General features: G+C 37.5%; 1 protein-coding gene across 3 annotated transcripts in view; it reads right to left on the bottom strand.

Moving 5' to 3' along the window:
- The window catches only part of LOC123692974 (histone-lysine N-methyltransferase 2C-like), a 44,839-nt gene that overhangs the window by 13,040 nt on the left and 9,126 nt on the right, over nt 1-22,673 (bottom strand). For 2 of the 3 annotated variants that reach the window (XM_045637833.1, XM_045637834.1), the window contains exons 21-44: nt 22,420-22,547; nt 21,882-22,128; nt 21,517-21,671; nt 21,220-21,347; nt 20,775-20,899; nt 20,484-20,686; nt 17,145-17,280; nt 16,608-16,835; nt 16,030-16,167; nt 15,511-15,624; nt 14,939-15,045; nt 14,530-14,717; nt 14,167-14,383; nt 13,086-13,190; nt 7,765-7,875; nt 6,613-6,796; nt 6,015-6,235; nt 4,310-4,372; nt 2,257-2,610; nt 1,895-2,053; nt 668-1,789; nt 520-579; nt 349-439; nt 135-235 (exon numbers count right to left, since the gene is read on the bottom strand). In XM_045637833.1, coding sequence (XP_045493789.1) covers nt 135-235; nt 349-439; nt 520-579; nt 668-1,789; nt 1,895-2,053; nt 2,257-2,610; nt 4,310-4,372; nt 6,015-6,235; nt 6,613-6,796; nt 7,765-7,875; nt 13,086-13,190; nt 14,167-14,383; nt 14,530-14,717; nt 14,939-15,045; nt 15,511-15,624; nt 16,030-16,167; nt 16,608-16,835; nt 17,145-17,280; nt 20,484-20,686; nt 20,775-20,899; nt 21,220-21,347; nt 21,517-21,671; nt 21,882-22,128; nt 22,420-22,547 — 4,685 coding nt within the window. Of the gene's footprint in view, nt 1-134; nt 236-348; nt 440-519; nt 580-667; nt 1,790-1,894; nt 2,054-2,256; nt 2,611-4,309; nt 4,373-6,014; nt 6,236-6,612; nt 6,797-7,764; nt 7,876-13,085; nt 13,191-14,166; nt 14,384-14,529; nt 14,718-14,938; nt 15,046-15,510; nt 15,625-16,029; nt 16,168-16,607; nt 16,836-17,144; nt 17,281-19,525; nt 19,739-20,483; nt 20,687-20,774; nt 20,900-21,219; nt 21,348-21,516; nt 21,672-21,881; nt 22,129-22,419; nt 22,548-22,673 lie in introns of all 3 variants that reach the window. The other variant, XM_045637832.1, reaches the window with a different exon arrangement.

The following is a 22,673-nucleotide window of genomic DNA, read 5'->3' as shown; positions in this document are numbered from 1 at the left end:
CCAAGTATTTCATTTGATAACTGTATTATAACTAAAAATTACTATTATTTAATCACTATAAAAGAACATTATACTAATTAAAAAGTAACTTTCAATGCATACTTCTATAAACTTTGTCAAAACACTTTACTCACAGCGATTTCATTTGAAGTATTTCCTGGTGAAGGCAACGGTTGTGGACTGCCTAGTGGTGAAGTTTGCTGTCGAGAACCAAAAGGCACTCCAACTCTCATTCCTGAACAGAAATAAATTTAGATTAGGTCATCCTTCCTTCCGTCCTTTTGAAGTCATCCTCATTTCAGGCAATTATAATATAATATTTGAGTATTTAAAATATTTATCAATTACCTTGTTGGTGATGCGGGGGTCTAGCAAATCGAGTTGGAAGAGGTGAACATCCTGGGGCCGGTCGAGGAAATCTTCCCGAACCATAATCACTCTAAAATCAAAAAATTTATCAGTGCTATTCACAAGAAAGATAATTATAAAATTCGGAATTTGTAAGAAATTTATACATACATTTTGTAGTTGAGGTGAATGCGAAGTCACCGGACTTTGTATTTGTGATTGTTGATAAATCTGTAAAGTAAAAAAATCGTTAGTTATGTTACAATCACTGAAACAGTGAAAACAATAATATCAGTTACATAAATTAAATGTTTTATACCTGGGGACTGCGACTGGGTGTCGGCAATTGGGGACTCGTCCTTTGAGCTTGAAGCTGTTGTAAGAAATGTTGCGGTGACATTGACGATTGCATCGGCGACTGTTGCGTATGCATAGGAGATTGTTGTATATGCATCGGCGACTGTTGAGAATGCATCGGGCTTTGTTGTGGATGCATCGGACTCTGTTGCGGATGCATTGGACTTTGTTGAGGATGCATTGGGCTCTGTTGAGGATGCATTGGACTTTGTTGCGGATGCATCGGGCTCTGCTGCGGATGCATCGGTGAATGCGCAGTCATTTGATTTTGTGAGTGCATCGGCGATTGTTGGTGAATCGGAGACTGTTGAGGATGCATCGGACTCTGCTGTGGATGCATCGGACTCTGTTGCGGATGGCTAGTCGCTTGTACGTGCATAGGAGATTGTTGCGAATGCATCGGCGACTGTTGCGTGTGGAGAGGAGATTGAGTCGATGAATGCAACGGCGACTGAGACGTGTGATGTAGCGGGGATTGCTGCGAATGCAAAGGCGATTGCATTGGCGAAGTTAGATGATGCAAAGGTGACTGAGGGGCTATAGAATGTAGCGGCGACTGAGAGTGTGGAGATTGTACGTGTAGCGGTGACATTGCAGGTCTCGATCCAGCTGGTCGCGGCGTTTGACTGCCTGGTGGCATTGTGTTTCGCAATTGCTGTTGACCGAATTGTACAATTCCTCCAACAGATTGAGCCCGCTCTTGTACACCGGGTAACTGTCGAACTAATTGCTGCTGCGGCGCTCCTGTTTGCTCTATGACAAGGGTACGGCCTCCTTGAAGAATTCTTCCTTGAGCGTTAAGTGGTGACGTCACCAAACCAATTCTTTGCTGCTGCAATGGCTGGCCATCAGAAGTAAGAAGCGTTTGTTGGGTACGTATCAGAGTTTGTTGTTGCTGAATAGACGAGCCCTGCAATCCTATTTGCATAGATCTATTTATTGTAGCTTGTTGCTGTAATTGTGACGATTGTCCGATATTTTGGTTTTGATTGAAGGCGCCTTGATTTGATGAGATTTGTTGTTGATTAATAACCGTTTGCTGTGCAAGCTGGGGATTTTGTTGACGTTGCTTCGTCTCGTATTCCTATAAAAATATTATTTATCGTTATTTTTTTCTGTGATTTTATGGTATGCATAACGAATAAGAAACATTGTCATAATGACATATGCTATCCATGATATTACGAACCTGCATAAGCATGCTGTGCTGCCTCGCCTGTTTTCTGGCAGCTTCCAAGTGTTTCTGTAATGCTTGCTGTTCGGTCGAGACACGCTGAAGCTCCGCTGCATCATTCGGCATCAATTCATTGCCCGACTTCCTCAACTGGCGCTGCTTGCTGTTCAGGGACTGAAACGTTACACGAATATGTACATACGGCAAAAGCGATACGACCCGAGAGACCCGTTAGTACACATAAACATTCGGTTATCACAAGTGAACTAAATATTTAAAAGGTACCTGAAAATAGGAATCTTAAAACCGGGAGTCGGAGGAGGCTACCACGCGACTACAAAGCACACGAACACGAAAGCTCACTACGGCGCACTCACCTTGCGAATCTTGCGGAGTTTTTGCACTTCCGCCTCGTAGTACCGCAGCTGATCGGCGGCGTACGCGTTGTAGTTCTTGAGCCACTGCTCGTACAGGTGGCGCGCGTGCACGTCGGCCTCGCTGGCGGCGCGCTCGGGCGGCGGCGGGGGCGCGGGCGGCGGCGCCCCGCCGTACAGCGGCACGGCCGGGGGCGCCGCGCCCGCGCCGGCGCCCAACCCCGCGCCCGGCCCCGCGCCCGCGCCCGGCGCCCCGCCCGCGCCGCTCACTCCCCAATCCCCCCCCTCCCGCTCCTGCTCGCGCTTCTCCTGCTCCAACAGCTCCTCCAGAAGCAACGGTTGCTCCTGATTTACGTTCTGATGGTTAAATGTTTGCTTTCATATCGCTTCTCGGCCGGCGGCGACCGCCATACGTTTGACGACCGTCTCTATCGTCTCATAATATGTTAGCGCGGTTTTTAATGTTTTTGTTAAAGCTTTTAATTCAGATAACGTAACAATATTCTACAGTTTCTCGTAATTTAAAAAGCTATCTTTCAGTCTGCTTGAGGTTCGATAGTAATTATAACATACGTGGTTCGCAATGTAAAAACATTCAACACTACTAATACAATGTTGTAACTACATTATTTGCTAAATTTGGTGCAAAATTGCGAACATTCAGAAAAGACATTTAATTAGAATATTGAGAATAAACTAATACTTCTAATAAAGTGAAACTAATACATGGTGCCAACAAAACATAATTTTTCTAGAGCAAAACAATTATTAATATTATAAATTGTAAAAATTTGTTATGGTAGCGGGAGCATAAGACGAAGACCGTCAATTCTAACTGGTATGATAAACCGTAGTATTTGTTTCGTAAAAAAAGGCAAAATCAAAATTAAAGTATATCTGTATGTAATTGAAACGAAATAAATGTGTTTTCCTGCAAATATTATAAAAGTGTATTTTAAAATTATCGAAGTTATTTGATTTCCACCACCGCGCGCTCACATTATGTGAAACAATGAATTGTATTATTAACGTGCCACCGGATTATTAGATTTTTGTGTTAATATTTAATTATTAGTTTAAGAGCATTAAGTTAGTGTAGTTTTAGGGGAAGATGCTGAAAAGGTACAATGGTTAGTAGTAAGCTTGCGTGCGGAAAAGCTCAGAAAAAGCACTAAAGAATAATTAGCAGTGTCAAGGCCCTCTAAAAAGGAAGTAAGGAGGGAAAAGTATAGGAGTAATCAATCTTACTAAAAGTGCGCAGAGGATTCTACGTGTCATTTCGTATTGACAGTAAAGAAATATTGACCAAACTCTTCAAGTGTCATTTTAATGTATTGCTTATGAAAAGTGTTTAAAGATTGTATTTAGTAAGTACTTAAAAAGTGAAAAATCCATCTCATAATTGATAACTGAGTGAAAGGTCATACAAGTGTACAGAATACATATAAATAGAGAGATCTAAAAAAGTGATTGTGTATATTGATTTGAATCATACAATCTGAATGATGTAAAAAGTTCAGTAAAGTAAAATTCCATAAGGTATAGAGTACAGACTGAGTTCTATAGGAGTGGTGTGTGTAAAAAGTTTTGTCAGGTTAAATTCGACAGAGTTAACAGAGTGAGGTCTACAGGTGTGGTGTGTCTAAATCTCATAGAGTGCGTTCTATACGAGTGGTTTGTCTGTAAAAAGCTTAGTAAAGTAAAATCGATAAGGTACAGAGTACATAGTTAGACTACAGGTGTGGTGTGTCTGATTAATCTCATAGAGTGAGTTCTACACGAGTGGTGTGTCTTGAATAAAGTATATTAAATTCGATAAGGTATAGATTAGAGTGAGTTCTATAGGAGTGGTATGTCTGTAAAAAGTTTAGTAAAGTTAAATTCAATAAGGTACAGAGTACAGAGTGAGGTATGGTGTGTCTTTAATAAATTCGGTAAAGTAAATTATTGTGTGTTTGATAAATCTCATATAATTAAAATTCCATAAGGTATAAAGTAGAGTGAGGTCTAAGGGAGGGTGTGGGTGTGGGTGTGGGTGTGGGTTCGGAGGGCTGACCTGCAGCAGCAGCGGGCGGCGCGGCAGCCAGTCGGGCCACGCCTCGCACATCTCATACGCCATCTGACGCCACAACCAATCACCGACATGCAAACAACACGCATGTATCGCCTAACCGTACGAACTACGACACTATATACGAACAGTTTTAGCGCGAATGCCTATTGATAATAGCTCAAAAAAGTCGAATTGAAAGTAACTCTATCTGTTTGTCTGTTACTCAATCACGCCTTAACTACTGAACCGATTTGCACGAAATTTGGTATATAGATATTTTGATATCCGAGATAGGACATAGGCTACTTTTTACCCCGGGACATAGGATAGGTTTTATCCCGGAAATCCCACGGGAACAGGAACTATGCGGGTTTTTCTTTGACTGCGCGGGCGAAGCCACGGGTGGAAAGCTAGTCTATTATAATGCTTTATACGAAAGATTGTTGGCTAAAATGCAAACTATGAAACCAATTTTGTGAAATTTCTACAAAATAAATTCTGTAATGAAAGTAATAAGAAATTCTGAATTGAAGTATTCGAAATTGTTAGTCAATATTTTTTATTGGTTCTAAGTTCAAATACTTAATAATTTCGGTTGCTTTTCATTCGACTAAATAAAAAATATATTTTTCATATAATATCGATGAGGAGAATAGCTATTTATTCTGATATAGTGTCGTAATCGTATACTATAATTGCCATCTGCATTCCTCGGACATAATACTCTTGATAAATCTATTTTAACAAAGTTTTTTCCTCATTTTTATAAAAATTATATTTTTATCATTGAGGAGTGCAGATGTACCCATGCAATATTAGTTCAACTTCGCCGATATAACTCAAGCATAATTCTCGTATTCAACTTACATAAATAATAAATCGTACCTCCACCAAAGCACATTCAAATTTCAAATTAATAATGCTCTGGATAAATTATCTCTCAACATGAAAATATGTAACTGCAAGGCGATCAAATTGAAGCGATTTAAAAAAAATACAGTGACCTACACTGACATGTGACATAAATTCGAAATATTGCATTGAAACTTTCATACACAAATTTAACAAAATGGACATTTTTTTAAACATGTAGATTGTAGGTCACCATTACACAGCCATACAATTAAAGCATTTGAATTTGTTTTTAAATTATTACAAAAATAAATTCAATTCTAAACATTTAAACTTTCAATTTTGAAATACTACATGCACAATTTTTCATGACATTTTTTTACTTTTAGATTGATAATTCCTCAAAAATTGATTTGTTAATAGCTAAATATTATCTTAGTTATTTTAAGGTCTTCCATGTACATGAAAACAATGAAGAATTCCACTTTTATTTCGTCATGATGTTCTTTCTAACCCATAAGAGGTAGTAGATAAACATATATATATATAAATTTATATCTAACAAAATACACAATTTTCATTTTCAATGCTATTACTGAATCATAATCGTCTGTATTTTTTTGCCCACATATACATTTCATACATGTCACTCAAGCAGTAAAAAAGAAATGAGTTAATTTCAAACTGTCGAATAATTATTTTAAATTGATATTATAAAAAAATGAAAATAAATTTATGTACCTAAAATATTTTTACAATTAAGAATTTTCGAACGTAAAAATGCGTATCCTCAATTTCATATACATGGAACCTGTACGTACGTAACTAACAATCACATAGTGCGTACAACGCATACCTGTTGCGGGTAGGGCGGCGGCGGCGGCTGGTGGTGTTGCTGATGCTGCTGATGTTGCTGGTGTTGTTGATGTTGCTGGTGTTGTTGGTGTTGTTGATGTTGCTGGTGTTGAGGGGCGTGGTGTGCTGCGTGCTGTGCGGGGGGCGGGGCCTGCCCGCCCGCGCTCAGCGCTCGAACTCCCGGGTACGGAGGTGGTGCTGCGCGGGCCACGCCTGCCGTTGCTATGGACATATTTTTATTTAAGCATTATTAAAATCTATATTTTAAGACAATTTTTTAACACACATAGACATTAGTGTATTCCACTATACAAGGTGTTTTTAACGTCTATTTGTTATTTTAGTATTTCCTTAGGTATGTAAAACTGTAAGTCTATACTAATAATATAAAGCTGAAGAGTTTGTTTGTTTGTTCGAACGCGTTCATCTCAGGAACTACTGGTCCGATTTGAAAAATTATTTCGGTGTTAGATAGCCCATTTATCGAGGAAGGCTATAGGCATAATATCATCACGCTAAGACCAACAGGAGTGGAGCAATGCGGGTGAGACCGCGCGGCACAGCTAGTAAATAAATACAGGAGCTAGAAGCCGCGTTACCGGAGTGCGGCAGCGCGGTGAGCAGCACGGAGCGGTCGTGGCGCACGACGCCGACGGCGCCGTCCGCGCCGAGCAGCTTGGTGCCGGGCGCGATGGAGCGGCCCGCCGCCAGCGCCGCCTGCACCTGCGCCGTCATCGCGCTCACTATACTGGCCGCGTTCGCGCTCGTCACGCTCGAGTTGCCCTGCAGAATTCATCATTTATATAAATTTATAAAGAATAGAAAAAAATGGTTGGGGATGGTTGGGGTCGGGATGGTAATCATCTCAATAGATGGCGTGCGGTGTGTCCCTTAGACACATAAAACTGAAAGAATAGAATAAAATCGATTGCTCTGGTGGGTCACGAGTGGCTGAGTTGGTCAGGCATCCGCCCCGGAATGGCGCAAAAGAATGCGGAATCGAGTCCCGCCCTTAATCGATTTTTTTCTATTCTTTATAAATTTATATTTATAAAGCATTTGAATGCCATAAAACCAAAAATATAAAGTGATCATTTATTTATTCATTTTTCAAAATATTTCTTGACACACATCGAACATGTTCATACTTAAACTTAAACCTACTTAAATATACATAAAGGCGATTGATACATCGAGACTCTGTAATCTAATGTGTGTATTTCCATTTGTATCGAATAGACAACGCATCCACGCCAATGTGGCAGCCAGTTATGGCACACTGAGTGCCACAATACCGTACGTGATATTGAAGAACAACGAACGACCATGCCGTGAATACACGTAACGCAAACACGCGCGTACGTACGTACATACATACAATATGCAATGTGAACACAACGTTTAACGTTATTAAGCTATTGCATAGCTTCTATCGCGGGCCTTGAGCGCGGGGACCGAAACGAGAAATTCCGATACGAAAAACCTCACGCTCCCCACTCCGACGGGCGGAGGTGTGGCTTGAAGGCATAGCATGCAATAGCTTTACCGCGGCAGTCCCCGAGTGCCTACGTCGTTTTTTAATATTTTTTTAATCAATATTTGTATCTCTCAAAATATATTTATCGGTTCAAATTGTATGAACCAAGGATGAAAAACATCTAAACTTCCTTACTCTTCCTAGAAATGTCCCAATAACATATTTCAATTATTTCTTCGAATATTACTTTAATATTCTCATACAGCTGTCTTACCTGAGCAAAGTGCATGTGATGAGACGAAAACTGCAGCTGCGGTCTCGCGCCTGGTGCGAGTTGCGCACGCGCACCAGCTACTTGTTGCTGTTGTTGTTGCTGCTGTTGTTGCTAAGGAAATATATTTTTTATTCAATACAATAACTCCGTTAGAGTATTCTATAATCAGAAAATTCACATTTGAACAAATAATTAAACATTCACAAGCATGTATGAATCGTCATTATATTATACTATCACCACCAACCACTACACAAGATAATGTATAGTAAAAATAATATTAATAAAAACAAATAAAAACTACTCAAATTTCGACGGACCGAAGGACGTTTTTTAAAAAGACAAGATTTAATTTAAACGTCTTTAATATGTGCTCTCTACATCCAGAATGAAAACTTAAACTATAAACTTATCGTTAAACAAAAATGCAACGCTGCAATCTATGTTCTAAGAAATACAAAATGCATTAAGGCGATGCAGGGTGGCCGTAGTTATGCTGCGTTAACAAATACGATATCACATGCATGTACTGCGGGTTGCCCCGACATAACTCCTCCATCCTCAGTTTCAAGAAAATCTGAAGGATTTTCTTGAATACATATTTTTCTTAATTTAGACTTAATTACTACCACAATTACAATTATAATTACGATTAATACAAAAGTTATAATGTTAATCACTCCGACGGCACTATTCACTGTACTACTAAACTGGTTTTCACTATTTTCACTATTTTCAATTAAATGCCTAAGCATATTTATGTCAGTTAAATTTGCACCCTTCAGGTTAACAGGCTTCCTGTCGGTCGGGAAGTTCATCAAATTTGGTAATATAATTTTTGGTAAACTTGGGTATATAATATCAATTCCATTTACTTCATATTTCTTTAGTGTTATATCTCCGATTTTCACGTAACAGCCAGTCTCGTCTAACGTCAATAAATAGGTACCATGAAGGAATTCTTGGGTTACCTCGTTTTCACAGACCTTGGTAAGCACTGTTTCCACATTTACGTATAGTATCCATCTATTTGGCAGAACATTGTCGATTTTCACGTCATCTATGGAAATGGGAATCGGCTGACAACTGGAAACATTTGTAGATAGCCGCAAAAGATCAGCTAAACAATCGTCTTTATATAATGTTGATGTCAGTATTTCCGGGCATAGGAACCGGTCTTCATCTATTTCTTTGCATGGTTGTGAAAGTGGCATGGTTTTCAACCCCTTCACAAGGACATATGGGTATTTGGGTAGGATAAGGGAAGTCTTACCTTTTTCTTCGTTAAATATAGGTAAAGGTATTATTTTAAAATATGAATAAATGTCGTCAGTAATTAATGGAATAGTCATTACGAATTTTATTTGACTTTGTTTTACATAAGTTTGTACTTCTAATAATTGTTCAATTTTAAGAACATTATCTAAATTTACTGGAAATGGCAACTTAGAGCTAGTTTCAATGTTTTTTAATAAAAGTAATAATTCCTTAGTATCTACAACGGATTGGTGTAAAAGTTTAATTTTACTAAAAGCTTCAGCAGTTTCTATTTCACTTAATCTAACGTAAAGAGACATAAAATTATGTAAGAATGCAGAATATGTATGTATAATTTCATTAGTCCTTTGATGTAAATTTGTGTCATTTAAAAGCGAATCAATTACATTTAGCTTATTCTGGATTGCAATGAAATTGTTATTAGATATTTCAGCTACATTTAATAACGAACCCACCATCTCAGTAACGATCGTCATCTTATGTATTATAGAGTCTTGTTTAGTCTTTAATTTTTCAATAGTGTTTTCAAATTTTATAGCATCTTCGTTGTCGAGGTTACCGGTGATAATTTTTATAACTGAACCAAGTGGATTTAATAAACCACGTTTAGATCTAGAAGACGGAATTAATTGTTCAAATTTATCAATAGTATAATTCATATGATAATCTGTTTGCAATTCGGTTATAATAAAATCGGAACCTAACGCTTTTACATCAATACAACTATGAACCTGATTTCTAAATGATAGATAACTATTTATTTTAAATTCTAAATCTTCTTAATTAACTTTAAATCTAAAACCTTAATAACTCTCCATGTGTCATTGCTGACGACTGCATAGCCTTCACGGAGAGGTAGTATTCCGGGGTTCCGTTTAATCTGGTGCAGTTGAAGACCCTGGTTTTGGATCACGTGGATCGCCAAAATTAGTAACCTGTGGAGGATGCTTAATGTTTTTAATGGGGACTTTAGTTTCACGATTGTGCGTCGTTACTGGCACAATATTTTTATGGATCGGTCCCGTGACTATTGCTTTCTGATACCTAGGCTTATCTGTAGCACGTCTCGTGTTAACTCCTTTAATGTAAACTGAATCTCCTATGTCTATGTTAAAATTATTTTCACCGCCATGCTTATCCTTAATAACCTGTTTCTTATGAATAATTTTGTCTTTAAGATATTTGTTTAAAAGTTTTGTATGTTTGTGGTGATCTTTTACAATTTGTTGAGTTAATTGTTTATTACAATCTACAGCTTCATCTAGAATCAGTATGCCTTCCGTATCAAGATCGCGAGCTGAGTGAACCGTATCTGTATTTTCGCTATTATTGCTAGACGCGGTCAAGGTGCTGCTTTCCGCGGTTATTGTACTACTATCGAGTGACGGAATCGAATATGGGGATCTCGGGCAATTATTTTTAGTAATAGGCACTGTTTGGTCTGAATCAGACGAAATTGTATTCGGCGTCAGGGGTCGCGGGTCACATGTTCCAGCCTGATCGTTACTAACTTTTACTATTTCGTCTGTTGCATCGGTTAAGTGTTTTTGAAGATTTCGCTCCTTTTCATCTACATTAACTTTCATTGCCACGTCAACTATTGCTGCTGGCATACGAACGCTTTCACGAAAAGTCTGAAAATCTAATATAGAGTCACCGTTCTGAAAGTTAGTTGGAATTGATACTCTAGTTTCTGATCGAGGCTCTAAGGTGATTTTTAACGGAGGGTTATAAATAATCGGTATTTTGGCGTTAAATGTTTCTAAAACTTGGTGTTTCATATCGATATTTGCATCTAGGTTCTTAAGTAAATCAGATCCGATTAATCCATCATACTTACTGTCTACATTGTATACATAAAATTTGTGGGAAAGTGAGCTTCTAAAAGTTTTTAATAACGGAATTACTATAACCTCATCGTGAGTGCTTTGCGCATGGGTACTAACAACTGTAAATTGTTCATACTGTTTATGGTCTCTAAAATATTCTTCTGCTTTGGCCGGACTTATAAAAGAACGACTGCTTCCTGTATCTATGAGAAACTTTGCTTTTATTTCGGGAACTATAATATGTGGTAATTTTAAGATGCTGTCACAATAATTTAAATTAATTATTTCACTGTCTCGTCGGAGGCCGGTAACAGGAAATTCGTTATTTTCATTAAAATTGCTTTCGATTACTTCCGGATCGGTATACTCGTATAACTCGTTCGCGGCGTCTTCTTTATAATTTAAGGGTGATTTATCGTAATTTTCATAATTTGGTTCATCGCAGTAATATAGGTTATGAGTTACGTTTTGCCTCATAGGTGCCGTACGCATTGATACATCGCTATTTAAGCCGGGGTTCGGTGCCTGAGCATGTTGTATGCCAAATTTAAAACGAGGTTGGTCTGTTTGTTGATTTGGGATTCCAAATTTATAACCGGAATTTTGAAAAGGTCGCAATTGGTGGTTATTATTAGATTGTGTGCCAAATTTATAGCCTTGGGCTTGTGGTGTTTGCCTTAACTGTTGAATAAAATTTGGTCGAGGTGGTTGCATTAAATTTGGTCGAGGTTGTTGAGCGAAATTCGGTCTATAACCAATTGGCTGTTGAGGACTGCCGTATTTAAAGTTTTGATTTAAAGGCATCGTACTGAAATTAGGTTTTAATGGATTTTGGAAAGTGTTTTGAGTTATAGGTTTTGGCTTACTAATCTTTGCGTTATATTGTTGTATAAAATTTACTTCTTCTGTAACTACGCTAAGTGCATTTTCTAAGTTTGTACAACCCCTTAATCTAACAATCCGGATCATGTCCTCCGGGAGGTTGTACAGAAAAACATTTAACGCAGTATTATTGTATATGATCATCTTCGCGGCTTTAACTCCTTCATCCGTGAGGCGGTTTACTTTTGAAAATAGGGAGCTTTTAACATTTTGTATTCTGTGGCAAAACTGTATGTAACTTTCACCTTGTTTTATTTTTAACCCTTCTAATTCTAGTGCGATACATTCTTCCGATCGCGGGTCTCCGAAATGTTGGGTAAGTATTTCCTTTAATTCAGTCCATGAAGTTATATTTTGGTAATCACTAAGCAGTGAAGCTGCCTTACCGATAAGCCTACTCGTTATGGCATGATATACATATAAGTTTTGTGCGTTATTGTTCGCATCTTGGAATGATCTTATAATGTATTCGCTTTTATTGATAAATAGGTTTAACAGTTTTTCATCTCCATCAAATTTGGGGATGATACATAGTATTTCTCTTGGTATGAGTTTAATCTCTTCCATTTTGGTTCTTTTAGTTAGTTTTAGCGATTAAAACTCTAAATGTAATAAAGATAAAGTTTTAGCGATTAAAACTCTAAATATAATAAAGATAACACTATTTTTTACTAATAACTAACACTTAAAATTAAACACTAAAAATTACGAATTATCACGATAATTGTAACGAACAAAATCAAATAATCGTAATGATTAGGCCGACTATTTTGGGTCGGGGATTTCGTGAAAACAGGGAATGTGAAAAACAGGAGTGAAGAGGTTTACTCACAGACTGCTCGCTCCCATGTCCTTCACTTATGATCCTGGATGCTCGTCCTTGAGGTCACAGTACGCGTTTCACTTCAGCGATTGAGTTTTACGCGTACGCGTCGCGGGAGAGTTATTTATTTGGTTCGAGGATACTCGTACAAGCACCGCACTATCACAGATCCTTTTATAGGCTATAGTGTTAGCTCGGCAGCAGGATATTATCGAGTATCCTACCGGCTGCGCCACTCAAATTTCGACGGACCGAAGGACGTTTTTTAAAAAGACAAGATTTAATTTAAACGTCTTTAATATGTGCTCTCTACATCCAGAATGAAAACTTAAACTATAAACTTATCGTTAAACAAAAATGCAACGCTGCAATCTATGTTCTAAGAAATACAAAATGCATTAAGGCGATGCAGGGTGGCCGTAGTTATGCTGCGTTAACAAATACGATATCACATGCATGTACTGCGGGTTGCCCCGACATAACTAACTAGTGCGCAATGTAAATATTACCTGTACTCCAAACATTTGTGAAAATACTGGTCTTTGCCATTCGCCTTCGGGCTTACTGTCATCTGCCTCAGGTTTTACCTCAGCCTTGATGGCTTGCATTGCACTCTGAAATATGCATCCATATCATGATATACTGGATTCTTCAAATTATAAATATACATATACAGGGTGTAATCGTTCAGTGTGCACAGGCGATTTTTCCGTAAGTATTACAGATAACAAAAAACTTTAAACTGATATCGAAAGTACTTAACCTAATGAGTAAAATGGCAGTAATAATTTTTTTTAAATAAATCGAGAAATATCAAAAAAATTATCTTTAAACTCTCCCATAAATTAAGTATGAAATATGAATATCCCATATACATTTAATGATATGAAAGATTTTAGCTTTCTTTTTCTTTTTTTGGTTTTCTGCTTTAATTACTTCGCAAATTTAAAGTGGCATTTTCCACGCTTTTTCCGGACATTTTCACGCATTTCCGGATATTTTCCGGGAATTTTCCGGGCATTTCCCAGACATTTTCCGGGAATTTTCTGGGGATTTCCAGGCATTTTCCACGCTTTTCCGGGCATTTTCCGGATATTTTCCAGGCATTTTCCAGGCATTTTCGGACATGTCCCTGACATTTTCCGGGAATTTCCAGGCATTTTCCACGCTTTTCCAGGCATTTTCCACGCTTTTCCGGACATTTTCACGCACTTTCCGGGAATTTCCGGTCATTTCCCAGGAATTTTTCAGGCATTTTCCGGGGAGTTTCCAAGCCTTTCCCAGGCATTTTCCGGAGATTTTCCAGGCATTTTCCGGGTATTTTCCGGACATTTCCCGGACATTTTCACGCATTTTCCGGATATTTTCCGGGCATGTCCCAGGGATTTTCCGGATATTTTACGTAAAAATGTCCGGGAAAAGCGTGGATTTATTTTTATAAACTTATTACGGTCATTTTACTCATTAAGTCAAGTACTTTCAATATCAGTTTAAAGTTTTTTGTTATCTGTAATACTTACGGAAAAATCGCCTGTGCACACTTAACGATTACACCCTGTATAGCGTGGATATGTCTGAAAGCTAACTTACCTGTAAAGCAAGCTGTTGGCTATGCGTAATGACTCTTTGGACGCCATCTTGGAACATTTGCCCCGGATTTTGTGTATTTACTTCCGTCTTCATCTCCACTACTTCAGACTTAACTTCGACAAGCTCCGATTTAATTTCCGGTTTTGCTTCAATGTTCTTTACAGCATTTTGCAATTCATTGCTCATTTTGTTATCGGCTTTTTGGTCACCATCGTTCCTGCGAAATCGTAGTCATAGTTCAATAAATCAAAATTCACACGTAAATGGGCAAACTTCAAGACAGTCATATAAAATTACTTTTTTCCTACAATCCAAAACGTTTACACTTCAAAATCATTTATTTTTCTAGAGCATTTAACCTACCGTCTAGTATTAGTATTATGATGATCATCAGGCAAATCGAGCGAGTCCAAGAGATGATCAGCCGCGTGCAATGCCGCTAATTCTGGATCTGCATACTCCAGTATATTGAATTGTTCCCCAATTTCTGCTGTGAGGGATTCTAGAAGCTTCTCATCGTCCTCCGCACCGAGCCCGGTTAGAATGTCGACCTAGTGGTATAAAGGTACGGAATTTAGAACAGAAGATCGAAGAAAATACATTATTTATAACCCTCTTTTTGTAGTTGTTTTATTACTATGAGCTTTACGTGATCGACATTAAAAAAATATGCATTCATTAAAAAGTACCTATGCTATCTATACAATCATTTAGATTTTTTTTATCAAAACACATCCAAAAATAAAAATATTAAAAAAATATTAGTTTTTACCTCTCCTATATTGCCAGGGTCCTGTTCCAATTTATCCATGTCACCAATGTCCATCTCATCACTGCCTTGATCTGGACCACCATCCTCTTTGTTATCTGCACTTGAGTCTATAAAAATATTCCGTTCCATTATCTATTCTATCTCGATACACATAAGAACGAATTTACAATGTTACAATGTTACATCGCGTAAAATTAAATTGTTGGCTAATTTTATAAGCACAAAACCTGTTGCAAAGACAGATTTTCAGATTACAAAAAAACACTTGCCATTTACTCTCCTCCATTATAAAAACAAATTGATTATGTCTTAAGTCAACTTGTAGAACGAAAATGGAGTTAAAAGAAGAAGAAAAACAATTTTAAGAAATTTAGTTTTAAATTATTACAGTTTGGACTTCTTCTATAACCTCACCTCTCTAATAAAAGTATTACAATGCTTGTAATTTAGGTATAAAAATTGCTAACGCCTAAGTAATCAACCATAATTTTAAAGTAAGAGAAATATTTTAACAAACAAACAATATTCATACAAACATGTTAATTAAAAAAATAACAAATAAAAGTACTGACTGTTGGCTTGCGACTGGATATTTTGTTTCTGATCCATATTTTGCTGAGCCGCTACATTGGCCATGTTTTGCTGCTGTTGACCGTCTGGCGTCATAAGACGTTGATGCATTATCACTGCGAAAATGTATAATAACATCAGATTCTCATACCATATTGGTTAAAAAATACGATAAATCGACGAAGCATACTAAAGATAGAACTTTATTTGTATTGTCATATATAAAAAAAAATTTATAGCTTGACTGCAACAGCTGTACCGCACCCTAGGTATGTGCGGCGAGGCGGGGACCGAGTAAGAAAGAGCACGAGTTAGAAAGAAACGGAATAGTCGGTACTCTCCCCCGCCTCGCCGCGCACATACCTATACAGCTCTACAGCGGTTGCAGTCAAGCTATAATACTTATTTGATCATCATCATTCTAATTGTACAATGTCTTTACTATTATTATTTCTGTCAAAAATTTAAAATACTACATGAAAACGAATATAGATATAATTGTAACTACTATAAATGCATACAAGCGTTAAACATGCGCTCACGTTGCGGCTGCAGGTCCGCCCTGTGCATCGGCAGTGCGGGCGCGCGCGGTCGTAGCGCGTGTCCTCCCACGGGTAAGGGCAAACGGAAACCCGCGCCTTCGCCCTCTTCGTGTGACTCTGTAGGTCGAAAAAATTATTGGTGCTTAAATTGATTTATTCTGATTCTGCTGAACAGTGATTTAACTTCATACCCATTTTATGTATTGATGTATGTACATTCAATTGATTGAGGAACTCGGACAAATTACAACATAACATTTTTTTATTGTTCATTATGAGAAAACAATCTGCTGGCATTTCAGACACAACATGAATGAAAATTTTTATTTTGTGTTACAACATTGTAATCAATTTCTTTTTTACTTTTATTGCAATTTATTAATTTGAAACATCACAATGAAATAAATTGCACTTCTTTACATTTTAAATTTTATTTCTTTAAAATCAATCTCGCAAGTCTTTTTTGTAATATTACTGACTACAAAATAACACATAGTCAAATTAATATCAGTCGTAGATTTTAAAGTAGATTTTGTAGCCATATAAAATCTACTTACGCGGCGGCCACATCTTCTCCGGGTGTCGCTGCAGCAGTTCTCTCAACTGTCTATTAATATTATCGTCCGCGTTTGCATAATGCAAGGGGAATCGTTGAGCGGGGAAAGCGCTTCTCGGCGCTTCAGGCGCGTTCACGGGCTGAGTGGGTGCTGCTAGTACTGTGGTGGGGAGCGGGCCCACTGCACCTGATGGGGGGCTGCCGTCTGTGCGTAAGCGCTGCATCGCTGCTTGATAATTGAATGTTGAACGTTAGTTACGTACATTTTAGTAAAAAATTGATTATGATGAATAAATAAAAATATAGGTAGTTTGAAGAAAAATTATTGTCCAAATATTATTATTTTTTCTGAGTACCGCAGTCCTCTGCGATACACAAAAACGACTGCATGGAATTAAAGTTTAACAAATAGACTAAAAATGAAAACAGTTTCATTAGCCACTGGAGATTTTTCCTACTAATCAGAAAAGGTTATATACAGACGTAAGTGAATAACAATATTCTTTTAATAAGCACGTAGTGCGTAGTTCAAAGATACCTTGTATCCTCTGATCGTGTATGATCTGTTGTTGTTGTTGCGTCTGTTGCTGCCGCATCTGCTGTAACTGCTTCCACTGTCGTTCTTGTTCCGCTTCACGAGCACTCCTTTGTTGGTTACAAGCCCGCTCTTGGTCCTATATCATAAATACTATATCAATTTTTTTCACACACTTATATGAGAATATAAAATATGTTGAATTATCAGTTTTATATTATACCTTTTTGTAGCCTGTACTCATACAACTTTAATTTTCATCTTGTCTACAGACCGCATGCTGCTATTCAATAGTTTTAACATATTGTGCTTACTTCCAAAACCAAGTATTGTGAATTGAATTTACTTTACTGTAGTTATCGAATTTTCTATAAAAACGTGAGCATGCTTGATGCATTTCACTACATTAAATACATAAAAGGCGTGGTTATTTTGTATATACAATATACATTTATTATAGTTTGTGTTAAAGAAAGTCTTTTCAGTCGAGTTAATAAACTTAGTATTTTCAATGTAAATTACCTATAATACTCATGCATTTTTTCCGATAGAAGATACAATAAAGATTAATGAGAGCTGTATTTCAATTAAAAGTTAACTACGTTTATAACAAAAGAGGTCCATAATGCATTTAATTATTCACAAAAATTATGTACACAAATATATTTTATAGGTAAACCAGAATCTGATGGCAATTAGGGAAATCAAAATTTTGAGTGTGCAACCCTAGGGAAAATAGACTGAACGATCTTGATACTGCTTATTTTTTAGTTTGTTCTCATATCATTAGTCACATTACATAAGTGGACAATACAGTACTTAATAATGAGATATCCACTTAATATTATGTAGGTACATACTTACATGTATAATATACATATTACTTTTACACAGGTAATACATATTATTATTTACACATACCTATATTTGTATGTTCATTATCATTATGCCATGTGAAAATATCGATGTTATATCGATAGAAAACTAGACTGCTTATAATTTTTTATAAAATAAAATAAAAGTAAAATAAAACTATGTTTATTTTCGTAAGTATTAACAGATACACACATTATAAAATTGACTTGGTCAGCTTGGACTTGACGAATAGCCGTATTGGAAACTCCTGTAATAAGTTTTCATAAAATTATATTCCAATCAACAAACAATATTATAGTTACCTACATATAATATTTTTTAATTAAAAGTATCAAAGCGGGTAAGTCCAATTTACCAATAAAATCTTCTAAATTGAAAATTGTGATGTGTTTGACCCTTCTTCATCAAATATTTTTCTATACACATTATAAACAACACCTCTTGCTTGTGATCACAGCGGCTTTTTCGACATTTTCGAAGATTTTTTAGACAAAATCCTAAAAATTATTTATCAACTGCAAAAAAGACAAATAATTTGACAACCAATTTGATAGTTGTCAAATAAGTTGCCACATGAAAATCTTATATTTCTTAAATATAAATATGCCATCAGATTCTGGTAGACCTATACAATTGTATGACAATCGGATAACTAATTAGTATTTGACTTACACCTATATTACACTACAACCTCGCTTAAATCTAATACACAGCCCATACGAGCGTAACATTGCAACATAATATAACAAACAATAATAATTAATACTAATGTTAGAACTGTTAGCACACCACAACCAGCCGTTTCCAATATTAAAGCCAACACTACCAAGGCAAAGCGAAAATAAAATAAAAACAACGTTACGTATACAGCGGACGAGAGTCCGGGAGGCGCATCGAGTGTCGGATGTCCTTCGATAATAAGCTAAAATAAAAGTAATCACACAGCTTACGACGCCATTGAATTACAGATATTTATTGGAACTTAGTGGAGAGTTGGAAAGGAAGGATAAAGGAATGTACGCTAAACTGTTTTAATTTATTATTTCCTTTATTATGTTTATATTTAATCTTATTTCAGATTTTTTAATGCTACACATTGACATAAAAAATTAAAATAAAGCTGTAATAGACATGTAACTTCATCAAATCATAATTCTGTCTAGAAAATTTGAATACAAATATAAACATCGAGTAGCACATCAAAGCGTTGTACTTACTAAAATGTATGCAGATAACAATGCAACACATCGAGTGTACAATAATAAATCAAATTTTCAAAACACTACAAACATATTAAAGTAATTCTTGTAAGGTGGGGGCGGGTTCGGAAGTGTCGGAGGGAAGCGGCAAGGGAGCGGGTGGTGTGGGGCGGGTACCGTGTGCCGTGGGGCGGGTGCGTTAGCTAGCCGCGGCAGCGTGCGCATAATCTCCGACGGCGTCAGCACGCGGATGTGCGAGTCCGCCTCCAGGAGCCCGCCCGCTGTCACCGTCACGTTCGGCGCGCGCACCGTGCTCGCGACGCCCACGCCGACCGCCCCGACCCCGACGGCGCTGACGTTGCTGACGTTGCTGACGGGCGCGGCGGGCGCGTTCGCGGCGGGCACGCTGACAGCGCTGACGCTGACGGGCGCGCTGGGCACCGGCGGCGCGGGCGTGGGCGTGGGCGTGGGAGTGGGCGGCGTGGTGTTCGCCTCGCCCTCCCCGCTGGCCCCGCTCGAACTCTGTCGCCCGAACCAATTCGCTCATTACGTCGTCCAACGGGCCACGGTCCATCGCGCGTTAATGCGTTAAGGCGTACGTGTACGCGGACAGTCAACATTATACAATTTTGTCTATTCTTTCATATACATAACAGTAATTTATAGGCAATAATATCGGATACATAAAATATTCTTACGTTCCTTACATAAATAAGACAATACAATTTGTAAATATGATACATACATAATGATAATACAATGTTATTGTGCAATATTTAGATAGATATATAATATGTTCTCAATTCGTTGTGCTTCACCAAAAACTATCTTATAACGCACTTATACAATTTGTTAATCCAAGAAGATAGATGAATGCCGGTAACTAGCCTGTTTATATTACGAGCTAACCAACCGTCTATAATACTCGTGACTAGCTCCGGTTCGCGTGACCAAGCTGCGGTGACCGCATCTTACACCTTGTCCAGAAGTTTATACCACATTAAGTGGGTACAATCCACGATTATTATAAAAAAATACAGTTATCTTCAATGAGATCAAAAAATAAGACAAGGAAGTCAAAAGAAAAAGTCACTGTAGAACTTTACACGCTGGTTCTGTGCGGTACTACCGTGATTTTTTCGTCCGACTCTTGACTTTTCAAATCCCCGATTCTGAACAAGGCCGTAGCTAATATTATAGGCACACGAATACACAAGTGTAAGTGAGTGTTAGCACAAATTGCAGTGAACACACACAAAGCACATACCTGCTGGGCTTTCTTCATACGTATCGCGCTTCGGTTATCCCTCGCTCTCTGCAAGTACGGTGCCTTTTGTTCAGCGGGAAGCGCACGCCATTTCTTCAATATTTGCTTGCAGCGATCAACCCAATTTGGGAATTCAGTTTTCCATTCAGGGTGGTTAGTGTTTGCGTATAGTACCGCTGATATCGTCGCTGCTGAGCCTAGACCTAATAACAATTATTATTCGTAAACAATATTGCTTCCATTATAGATATAAAAGCAAACAATTTCAATTTTTATAATAGTTGTACTTACTCTCATCAGCACGCATTTTGTCTGCACTGCGTTGGTTGTATGACGGCGGCGGGGCATTGCTTTGTTCAGGCCAATTTGTACCAGATCCACTTTCTGAGTATAAAGGACTCAATGCACTACTCCCACTGCAATTTTAAAACATGTATCACATAACTAAAGCTTAGGCTGGTTGCAGAGCTTGACCGACCATCAGTGCGTACGTCAGTCGCGCTTGTCATAATATGTATGGAAATTCCTAAAACCGTTCATAGCTAGACCGACCATACGCACGCGTATTGTCATGCGTATTAGTGTCGTAGTCATACACATTGTTGATGCGTACCGTCAGGACCGACGGTACGCACTGATGGTCGGTCAAGCTCTGCAACCAGCCTTATTGGGAAAATTTTTACACGCTTATAGATAATCTAGTAAATATAGAACTAATTAAAGAAGAAATGGGTACCTGCTTCCAAAATCGGTATGATGATAAGGTGATGTATACTCCATAGGACTTTGTAATTGTTGTCTCTGTTGCGAGTATGGCGTTCCGCCGATAGAGTTTACATATGAAACTGATGATTCTTGAGACTCCTACAAGACATAATATTTATATTTGTAATTAAATTCGAATGATCTAAATACTTTAAATGATAAGTTACAAAGTATTCTAAATGTAATGTTTTTGTTTTCCAAACGTAATGTTTTTGGGATTTGCAGTATTGCAATTAGATAGTAGTTTTAGACAAAATATATAATATACCTGCGAGTCATCCGTAAGAACACCTTTAAATATTTCATCCACGTCATTGCTGTCCATATCTGGTAGTGTGTCTCGCACCATTGCGTCTAGATTCACACCGAGAAGGGACAATTCGTCCTTTGGTGAAATGGCTGGTTGTGACGTTACTGCGCTTTCTGTTTTCAAAATGAAAATATAATAATCATGTATAAGAAATATAAAATTGGTTTAATTTGGATTTATATTAGTCAACAATATTACTAATTTTGATAAAGTAATAAAAACTAAGTCATGATTTTATCACTTTTTATGACTAACTTCAAGATTTTAGTATCGACAAAATTTATCAAGATATAATAATATACCAAATTAAACCCAAATCATACCAGTATTAGGTTCAGTTTTGGGTGGCACTGGCGCTACCCCATCAGTGCTTGCAGGCGTTTGTTCTATCTCCGCATGATGCGGGCCCAGTATAGCATTTTTGAGCGCTGTTGAATCTTCAGTGTGCTTCAATTGGCAATCTTCTGTACCTTCAGTCTTTATTTTTATGTTACCATCGAGGCCCATTGCGTTTGATAAATCATCTTTCTCTTCTTTTGGCTTGAGGGACGTGAGCACCTCTACCTCTTCCTGTATCATTGAAAAAACAAATTGACATTATATGCCTATTATTTACGAATATAAAATAGGAATACAATTTCTTAAGTTCAACGCAAGTGAACTCAATAAGAAAATTCAAAATTATTTACTATTATTAGATTTTTTTACATAGACAATTCATATATCCTAACCTATATTAAAAACAATTTTACCAGTTTAGCTTACAATTTATTTCCTAGGACGACGAAAAATTCTTTGATAACAAAAAAATAATAAACACTAGTACCAGTAAGCCAGCAAATCGTAGTAGTATTACAGTACCTGAGAGAGCGAAATACAAGCAGTCGCGTCCCGATCTGCGTACGCGCACAACGCCGCCATTACGTCCTCGCCGTCCGAATCTGAATTATCCAACGCTCCTAGTTCTGGTGACCGGGCGCCTTCTTCACCTGAATGATAAATATACATATTGTATTAACAAAGAAAGCTATTTTAAAACCACAAGCACATAAAACAAAAATAAGTATATGCAGTTGAATATATCTTTGTCAAGGTAAAAATGCAAAAATTTAATT

This window comes from Colias croceus, chromosome 7, assembly GCF_905220415.1.
Source record: "Colias croceus chromosome 7, ilColCroc2.1".
Lineage (NCBI taxonomy): Eukaryota > Metazoa > Arthropoda > Insecta > Lepidoptera > Pieridae > Colias > Colias croceus.
Note: the sequence above shows the minus strand (reverse complement) of the source record. Positions and strands in the feature narration are given on the sequence as shown.